Below are 10,608 nucleotides of genomic sequence, written 5' to 3' on the forward strand. Positions count from 1 at the left end.
TTACTCTCTTCATTTGTATAGTGTGTATATATATATATATATATATATATATATATATATATATATATATATATTTACCTGTATTTACTTTGTTTTCATATTTGGCGACTTGTTGTGAAAAATGGAGACTTTTGAGGGTGGTTCTAGAGATTTTCTGAGGGAGGGGTTTGGCAACACTGGATACAGGCAGAGAATATCACATAGCAAAATACAGAGAGGGCGACAGAACCGAAGAGAAGGGAAGAGCGCCTGGCAGGGGCTCACAGAGACCCCCGGATCCAGATGCAGGTTCATATCCCACCTTACCGATCGATATGTGATCAGTTTCATCAATCCCTTCGCCTGAATGACGCCCGGGCTGCTTGAGACGTTGTAACAGGGAGGAGAAACAAAACCCTTCCCGGCGACCTTTTTTTTCTCTCTCTCTCTCTCTATTGTGGATCATTTTCTCTCTTTGGAATCGGAATCGGAATCGGATTGATCGTTCATAAGGGCAGCTCGCAGATTGGCTTCGAGGGAGTAAGATGGGGTGTTTGGGGAGCAGTAAAACCGAAGACCAGCGCATCGACGAGAAAGCACAGCGAGAGGCCAACAAGAAAATAGAGAAACAGTTGCAAAAAGAGAGACAGGCGTATAAAGCCACACATCGACTGTTGTTGTTGGGTAAGAGGAGACTTGAGGCGTTATATCCGACATACGAGACCCATACGAGGCTGTGTTTTTTTTAAACGCACCGTGTTTGACAGCTCGATCTGGCATGTCGGATTGTACATATGAAGAACACACGCCGTGATATCTGAAGTAACGTTATCTGAGAGACTTTGCATGTATTCACACGGCTGTGTTTGCTTTCCTAGGTGCTGGGGAATCGGGGAAAAGCACTATCGTGAAGCAGATGAGAATTCTTCACGTCAACGGGTTTAATGCGGAGTGAGTACCTGTTTACTGTACTGGTGTCACATATGTGCATGTGAGGGCGTTATGTGAGTGCTGGGCCCTGTCTTCAGCCTCGGCATGGCGAAGGAAACCCTCATACACGCTGAAGCAGATAGTGATGTAGCACTACATGCTATCAGCTAGTGCCTCACTGCAACATCACTGTTATATGCTCGTACGGAATCTGTATGCAAGTAAAACACGAGCGAGAAGTGACTGGAATCCTAGAATCGATGTTCATCAAGCCTCTGGGTGTTAAAGTTTCATGCGTGTTTCTTTAAAACCGTTTTTGCATCCCGATGGTAATAATTGTAATAGCATATCTAAATGACACAACTTCGTTAGAAATTCTGTGCAACTGTGTCCAGCTCCAAATTACTTATAGCGAAAAGAAACATAAAAGTAGTTCATATGTCTTCTGAAGTCATATGATAGGTTTGCACCAGGAAGAGACTGAAATTCAAATCGTTAGTTACTTAAGGCCTTTCCGTTCACTTTAGCTCTCAAATTGCATTCTCAATTTCATATGACATATCGAGTATGGTTGAGATACACAGGCGTTTGGCTTTGGTGAGGCTTGGCATGTATAATATATAGTTTTTATGGTGTTTTTTTAGCTCATTTTCAGCTGTCACTGTATGGAAAAGAGCTGGATGAAGATTCTCTGAAATACCTCATTTTGTGTTACACAGAAAAAACGTTAGAGTGATTTTAATAATGACAAAATTGTAATTTAAAGGCACAATACGTAAGATTATTTTATTAAAATATCCAGAAACCACTAGAACGGTGTTCTATATTTTGCGTACATACATTATCCCAAATGTTTCGAAGAATGTTTAAATCCAGAGAAATGGCTATTTTAAATAGTGGCTCGTCCCTGGTCATTGCGTCGCCTGCCAATGTCGTCGTACACCCTCGATTTCCGGTTTTGTTTTGTAGAAAACATGAGAACACCAAAGACGCTTTAATATGTTGTGTGTTTTATTAGACAGGTGACGACCGCACAGAGTAGAATTATAACAGAACGTTCAAATGTATCTGGTATGATCAAACAGCTCTGCTTTACCCCACATACGCACGACCGGAAAGGAGCGGAAGCTCCGCTGTTTGGAGCCGTCACGCTCGTCTCTCTTTAGCAATTGCTTTAACGGCCTCGTTTCGCTTCGACGGCTTTCCGCCTCACCCTGCTTCATACTATGATGTAGGGTTGTGCAAAAAATCAAATGCGATTTTCATGCGCATCTCGTCAGTAAAGCCGGTTCTGTGATTAGTAGTAAATCTCCAGCACGTGCTTTCAGATGGAGTGGTATTTACTACACAGAGCCGTAGTTTACTCACAAGCTACACAGGCGATTCATTGTCGATGAGTCTGTGTAGTAAATGCCGCTCCATCTGAAAGCACGTGCTGGAGATTTACTACTAATCACAGAACCGGCTTTACGAGATGCGCATGAAAATCGCATTAGATTTTTTGCACAGCCCTACTACGATGTTAATAAATCTTTAATACATTAGCTCATCCATGAACATGATTTCTGCCCGAGTCCCGTCGGATTGCATCGGCTGTGAGGATGAAGACGACAACTCCCATGATTCCACACCCAGTCACGGCGTCATCAAACTACGCCTTTGTTTCTTTGTTTGTTTTGAATACGCGCCCTCTAGCGGCGAAAACTTACATATTGTGCCTTTAACTATTCCTAGAATGAACCAGAAGTTGGAGATTTGAAATTCAGTCTTCAATTTTATTTTTAAATGTTTCTGTCTTTTGACCAAATTGAAATGTTTTCCCATACAGGGAAAAGAAACAGAAGATTCAAGACATTCGCAAAAATGTGAAGGACGCCATCGTGGTGAGTGTGCCTGATTTAGTTTCTAAAAGTTGTTTTCTAGATCGTATCTCGGTCTCACAGCTCATAACTCTTTGGTTTTTATTTCTAGACCATAGTGTCTGCAATGAGCACTTTAATACCACCCGTCCCACTCGCTAATCCAGAGGACCAGTTTAGGATCGACTATATCAAAAGCATAGCACCGCTCTCTGACTTTGATTACACACAGGTAAGGAGCCTCATTTTTATAATTTACCCAGGATGTTTTGAATGGCATTTGAATTTGTGTAAATGTTCTGAGGTTTTTGAACCGCTTACCGAGAGGTTTTGTACGAGTCTTTTGATTTATGAAAATACCAGTTTGCATGATCTTTTTTAAAATCACGTACTTGAGGTGAAACCCCTGCTACTAGCTGGAAGTTTGATTGTTACTGACAAAAGTTACTTTGTGGGAATGCAGATACTGGCTGCTTTGTTGCTGTTTGAGTTTGTCATTTAAATGGATGGGAAATATTATAATTTTTAACAGTAAAGATGAAAAATTAGGTCTTAATTTTGTCAGCAGTTGGGATAAAGTTCTAGCATTTCTAGCAAACACCTACAACTTAAAAAAATTCATTTACAGACATACTCCATTATCATGTAGATGTGTTATCATTTTTTAACATTTAGTGTATATTTATACATTTTAGACAGTAGTTAAAATATTCTATTTTAAAATGTTTTTTTCTTTTCTTGAAACTATGCAATAATACAGTTGCATGTTGCTGTGATGGCTTACGTTCTGTTTGTACTTTGTCATGCATTGTTGTTGCATCTGTGGTTTGCTAGCACATTAGGTTATGTTTGTGAGGGATATTTTGGGTTCATATGTAGAATTTAATTTCTAGATTGACTAATCCAGGAGACCTTGACTAATCCACGGGACAGAGAAGGTTTTCACATTAAATGCATTTGCATCAATTACTTTAGTTGTCAGTCGATTGAGTGTAATTCAGGACAGAGATAAAAATATAGTATTTTTGCACTTGTCAGTGAGTTTTGTGTTCCTTAAAGTAGCTGTGTGTTTTAAGCCGCAGGTTGGCATAGGTTTACTGAACCTGATATTTGTGTCAGTCATTAGAAGACACCGAAGTCATGGAAAAATAGGCGGTGTTGTTTTCTCAAGCCTTGCTTGTTTCAAGGTATCAAGTAATGACTTTGGAATTGGGTTGACCTGAGGAATTTTCAGTGAAATTTGTAGAATTCCATCTGATCTGGCTGAATCAAACTGAAACTGACACTAATTATATACTGTAGATGTCTTTTAGCTTAGCATATGCTTTCTGCTGTGCTTGAGTTTTGTTTTTAGCATTAAGCAGTGTGCGATGGGGTCAGTTTTTTTAATTTTTATTTTTATTTTGTTGTGGTATTCCAGCACATGTAATGCCTTTTCAGAAAAGTTGTACGGTGATATGGCAGATGTCTTGACTTTTTGGTTGCACAAGTGTTGGCTTTGTGTTTTCAGACAATGGAGATTTATAATTAGACAGATCTTTTCTCAGCTCCTGGATTTCTCTTTAATTAATTAATGGTACTCATGAATTCATCAATTTTCGAATGTTTGTACGGTTGGATTGAAAATACCGGAAAGTCCAGAAATTTCAGTTCTTATTTAGTGAGTAATTTGTAGTTTAGTCTTGGGTTCAACAGGTGATCGATGCAATATTGACTGCTAACATGTATTTTGTGTGTTATCTTAAAGGAATAATTCACCCAAAAATGAAAATTTGCTGAAAATGTATTCACCCTCAGGCCATTCAAGATGTAGATGAGTTTGTTTATTCATCATTTAGAATTACATCACTTGCTCACCAATAGATCCTCTGCAGCGAATGGGTGCCGTCAGAATGAGAGTCCAAACAGCTGATGATAACATCACAATAATCCACACCACTCCAGTCCAGCATTTAACATCTCGAGAATGAAAAGCTGCATGTTTGTAATAAACCAATACATCATTAACATGCGTTTAACTTCAAATCATTCCTTCCAGCTAAAATATGAGGCCTCTATCCATAATATTGCTTTCTTCAGGGAAAAAAGTTGTCTCAAATGAATCATAAGAGAAATTTGACAACAGTTCTAAACAAAAATATATCAGTATTTTGGCCAGAAGTTATGGTTTAAAAGAGTCCAGTGGTGAGATCCAGTGGTGAACAAGTGATGCATTCTTGGATATGTTCCACTTAGAGGAAAGGATGTACATTTTAGCTCTTGTACCTTAGGGTACCGTCCCAGTGACAGCTTTGTACCTTTTTTTTTTTAACTGTATTTTACAGCGGTTCAAGAAATATAAAATTTTTCCTAATAACATATGGTCATTAGTTCTAAAAAGTACATGTCTGTAACGGCTATTAAAGCTAAAAAATAATTCATATTTCAGTACATTATGTAAAGTTGCAAACAAGTAGGAAAAGAGACTAGCGTTTGAATGCTTGCATGATGTGCTCGGAGCAGTGGCGGGCCGGTGTGATCAGTCAGTCTATTTCCAGAACAGCCAAAAGGCTTTTAACCAAAACACATTTTATGAATGTAGCTGCAAGTATTTAGTGGTATCAGTTCAAGAAATATGTCTTAAATGAAATGAAGAGGCAAAATGTTTGCTAATGCTATTGACATTCAGTCATTTTGGCATGCAGATGCTCTACATTTGTAAGAAATTGTTGTTTTAAAGATGTTTGTTGTTTCCACAGGAGTTTTTCGATCATGCGAAGAAGCTCTGGGATGATGAAGGCGTTAAGGCGTGTTATGAACGCTCCAACGAATATCAACTAATCGACTGTGCGCATTAGTAAGTATAAGATTAATCGTACAGTTAACTTGGTGTCTATATTATGATGGCGACTTTTGGTTTTGCTTTGCTTATTGCTTAAGTTGCTGCTACCAAAAAAGGTATTTTATTCAAGAAGTAGACGAAAGCTTAATGTCTTCCTCTGTTGATAGTTATGATAATAGCTTGGATGTTTGTTTGGACTGTTTAGTGGTTCTGTTTATTTGTATGGTGGTAGCCATTTTGAAAGCTGTTGTGTGTCATTCTTTTGAACAGAATAGCTTAATCGTGCGGTTGTTATAATGTGAATCTAAAGGGAATATGTTCAGTAAACATAGCTGGACCTGCATGGCCTATAAATATAATTTTTTTTTTACAGAAGCTCATCAAAGCTGCAATTATTTGATCAAAAATACAGTAAAAACAGCAATACTGTGAAATATTATTACAATTCAAAATAACTGGTTTCTATTTTAATATATTTTAAAATGTAATTTATTCCTGTGATGCAAAGCTGAATTTCTCCAGTCTCCAGTGTCACATGATCCTTCAGAACTCATTCTAATATGCTGATTTGCTGATTATAATGCTGAAAACAGTTGTGCTGCCTAATATTTTTATGGAAAATGTGATGCATTATTGTTTTCAAGATTCTTTCATTAAAAGAAAGCTCAAAAGAACATCATTTATTAACAATCTAAGTCTTTTGTAACATTATGAAAGTATTTATTGTCCGTTTTGATACATTTAATGCATCCTTGCTGAATAAAAGTATTCCTTTAATAAAAATGTACTAATATCAAACTTTCGAGCGGTAATGTAGGTGTTTATTGTGACATCGATTTGGATTAGTTATCCAACAACTGACTAGTTGATTAGTAAGGCAGACTAGTTTAAAAAAACCTTTGTTTGAAGCCACTGTGCTTCAGATGTTTGACGGTGTGCACTGTAAAACCTTCTCGGAAAAGTTGTGTCTGTAAATCGGGGTCAGGTAAACCTGAAACCAGTTCAGGCAACCGAGCAACTAGTCTGTTTTGAAAATATGTCGTTTTGCACATCCCTAGAAGGAACGTGCCTGATCAGGCTCAGATGAACGCGAAACCAACCTGTTTATTCAGGGCTTCATTAAGACATTCAGGCAGCCCACTTCAAACATGTTTTATATATATATATATATATATAAGAGAGAGATTGTAGATTTTTACATCCACTGGTGGCATTTTTAGGCCAGTGCTGGTGTTTCTCCTGTGTAACAGTGGCTGTGTGTCGGGTATGAAAGCGTGAGGAGGATGGTCAGGTCATGGGAGTTGGTCAGCCGCTTGGTAGGACACAGATAGCATCACCAGCTAGTGCAGTGCCTGACACATAATGGCGACTGTTGTCTCAGTCAGAAAAGGCCCAGAGATGCTCGGAGGATCATACAGACACCCAGATGCTCTCAATACAGGCTTGTTCTTTGTGGCAATACTGAGAATTCCTCTGTTATACAACTTCAACTCAGTGTCTGCTCAGATGTGTTTGCTGTGATTCAGGTCGATCCAGGGGTGGATGGTCTTAGAAATCAGATAAATCTAATTGCATCCAGTTTGTTGTTTTTTTTTTTGGAAGTTATAGAAGAAAATGTTGAAAAGTGGTGTTTCAACTCGCCCTCATGTGATTTTTGGGTAGGGCTGCACGGTTAACCGGAATAAAACCGAAATTGCGATATGACTCAAAAGGGTTAAAGGTTATGATTTACTCCAATTTCTCAGAGATGATTCGAAGGAAATACTGCTCCATACAAACTCAATTTTTGCATCTGCTCTGAGTTTGGGTCACTTTAATGTGCATTGGGAACACAACATGTGCCAATTATCTTCCCGTACTAGTAATCATAAGCGTTCAACAAAAGAGAAGCTTTAAGGGCTTTCTGCTCTTTACCGTCAAAATAAAAGTTTTGGTTTAACGGCTGAAAATTAAGATGTAAATATTGTTAGGGTGAGGCAAGGCAAGTTTATTTATATAGCACATTTCATACACAATGGTAATTCAAAGTGCTTTACATAAAAGGAAATAAAATAATCATAAAAAAATAATCACAGCAATAAAACAAGGAATTTAAAAACTTTTAAAATGATTTAACGTTAGGGTTAGGTTATTTTTTATGAAAAAATCTGTAATGTTAATTTAGTAAGTTGTCATGTAAAATGCAATTATTATGTTTCTTAAATTTTAGATTTGTTTATTTTACAATGAAAGATTACAATAGTTAAATTTTTTTTATTTTGTCTGAGTCATTATGATATTTTTATTTAGTAATGTTATTTAAAATAGAAAATATTAATACAAATAAAAACGATTATTTACATTTAAATGAATATTTAAATGTATTATATTGATATATAATCACAACGTTTTGGTCAAATTGTGCAGCCACATACAAGCACAGCAAATGTGGAATATTTATTTATTGAAATCAGAAAAATCGATAGATTTTTCCCCCAAAATCATGCAGCCAGAGCTTTGCAGTTGTTGGAGGTGTTTTCGAGTAGTTTAAAGTGTGTTTCTGTGCAGTTGCTATTTGCCCGAGTGTTCTGATTGGTTGCTTGCTGAACTGGATTGAGAGAATACACCCTCCAGTCTATGATTTCTAGATATTTCTTGTGTATGTCCTTCAGTGTAAGATTTCTGCACCTGTATTTTGTCTGCCCAAGTGTTAATTAAATTCCTGGAAAAGTAATAGCACACCTCTCCTCAACAAACCACACAATTGGAGGTCATTCATACAGCAATAATGTTGCAGGACAAGTTATGTGCTAAACTTTAATACTTGGGGTTAAAGGTTTGTTCAGAACACTAACCCTAAGCATGAGCAATAATAATAGTTATGCCGGCTTTAGCAAACACCAGTAATCCAGTAATTATATCTCAGTATTATTTAGACTTTTGACAATGGTATACACATTTACTATTTATTATATACATTTAGATTTACTCTAAAATGACTAAAAGAACAGCCTTAGGGAAAAAAACAAACAATAAAATGTAGTTAAAAATAATAAAGGCATGTTTTCCACACTTTGTGTAATATATGTGTGTGTTCTGTGTATATTTATTATGTATATATAAATACACACACATACAGTATATATATTTTAAAATATTTACATGTCTATATTTATATTAATATAATTTATATTATAAATAAATATATTTAATATATAAAAATGTACATATTTTTCTGAAATATATACGTGCATGTGTGTGTATTTATATATACATAAATACATAATAAATATACACAGTACACACACATATATTATGTAAACAACTTTTATTTTGGATGAGATTAATCGTTTGACAGCACTAATATATATATCAATTTTAATATTTTATATTATTTTTACAAGATTAGAAAGACAATTCATCAATGTCATTACAATATGTTGTCAGAGGGTTTGATGCAGCTGTTTTATCTCAATGCATCTTGACTGCCCTTTGGCCTGTTGAGATCATTGCACGATTGCGTGATTTTGTGACATCTGTCTATGTTCGTTTCTATAATGGCACGTCTATTTTGAGGCTCAAAGAAAACAGATTACATGTCGATGTCACACAAATACACGTTCGTGCGGAAGTGGGTCGGTGAGTCCGAGACCACTACAGACACGGTGAAAGCAGCAGTCCGAGCGAGCGAGAGAAAGAGAGAGAGAGATCCCAGTTGTGTGTGGCGTTCGTTCTGCAGGCCCGGCTGTATGGAGATTGTGGTTGGGCTGTCTGTCCCCCTCCTCCCTCCGCCAGCGCTTATGTAAAGGAACAGCGCAGCCGGGGCAAGCAGGAGCTATTTATAGCACAGCACTGCAGAGCACTCACTGGTGGAGGGCGTCACGTGTGTGTGCGCGCCGCCGAATCAAAGGGAGTATCCCGGCAATGCGCGTAAACAAAGGAAGGTCAGAAAGAGAAGGTGAGGCGCAGAAAGAGCCCGTGTGTGTGTGTGTGTGTGTGTGTGTGTGTGTGTGTGGTTATACATATCAGACCCTCATAAGTGCTTAGAGGGAATAAACATTCACTGATGTACAGCGGCGCTCTCTCTCTCTCTCTCTTCCTCTCGCCCTTCATTTTTCTGCCTTTTCTTACATAGATACACAAACAAACATGCACACGTGCAGTTGATAATAATAGCAACAGATTATGAATTCCATTTTAAGCATTTGGGGTTTCTGTTTGGAGATTTTGCCAGCATTTCGCTAAAAATAGAATGGCACAACTGCTCAAAGCTATGAAAACCAATAGTGATTATTAAACCATCATGCTATTATATTAATTACAGCTTTTTAATGATTTACAACAGGCATACAGATATCTTGTGGCAAGTATGTTACTTCAACATATGTACACTGTAAAAAGTACTTTACAATAAGGTGTCACTTGTTAGCATTAGTTAATGTATTAACTAACATGAATGAACAATACATTTATTACTCTATTATTAATCTTTTTTTAATGTTAGTTAATGAAATACTGTTGCTCGTTGTTTGTTCATGTTAGTTCACAGAGCATTAACCACTGTTTAACAAACACAACTTGCTATTTTAATAATGCATTAGTAAATGCTGAAATTAATATGAACTAAGATTATTAAATGCTAATGAAGTATTGTTCATTCTTGGTTCATGTTAACTATTGTAGTGGACTAATGTTAACTAATGAACCTTATTGTAAAGTGTTAACCAGTATGCTTTACAAGAAAATATGATTTTAAGAAAATAGACTTTCTACTTTACAATTTCACATTTAATAAGGTGTTGTTTGTTGATTCTTTGCAATTGTTTGTGATATTTACTAGCAATTTATGAATATAAATTATTTCTACCGAAATGAAAATTCTTCGCCGAAACCGAAAAAAATAAAACATTGGGCCGAAGACCGAACACGGTTTTCCGTGGTTTCCCCCCCCATGTATTTTGCCAATTTTTTTCACCGTTGCATATTTTACATACATACATATATATATATATATATATATATATATATATATATATATAT

The 10,608-nt window shown here is 36.6% G+C and overlaps 1 protein-coding gene across 1 annotated transcript in view; it reads left to right on the forward strand.

Moving 5' to 3' along the window:
• The first annotated feature begins 190 nt into the window (after positions 1 to 190).
• Positions 191 to 10,608, forward strand: part of gnal2 (guanine nucleotide binding protein (G protein), alpha activating activity polypeptide, olfactory type 2) — a 17,892-nt gene continuing 7,474 nt past the window's right edge. Inside the window, exons 1-5 of the mRNA XM_016236870.1 lie at positions 191 to 663; positions 858 to 930; positions 2,738 to 2,792; positions 2,881 to 3,000; positions 5,507 to 5,604. Coding sequence (XP_016092356.1) covers positions 525 to 663; positions 858 to 930; positions 2,738 to 2,792; positions 2,881 to 3,000; positions 5,507 to 5,604 — 485 coding nt within the window. The 5' untranslated portion in view covers positions 191 to 524. The remainder of the gene's footprint in view (positions 664 to 857; positions 931 to 2,737; positions 2,793 to 2,880; positions 3,001 to 5,506; positions 5,605 to 10,608) is intronic.

Source organism: Sinocyclocheilus grahami, unplaced genomic scaffold, assembly GCF_001515645.1.
Source record: "Sinocyclocheilus grahami isolate Dianchi unplaced genomic scaffold, SAMN03320097.WGS_v1.1 scaffold19.1, whole genome shotgun sequence".
Classification (NCBI taxonomy): domain Eukaryota; kingdom Metazoa; phylum Chordata; class Actinopteri; order Cypriniformes; family Cyprinidae; genus Sinocyclocheilus; species Sinocyclocheilus grahami.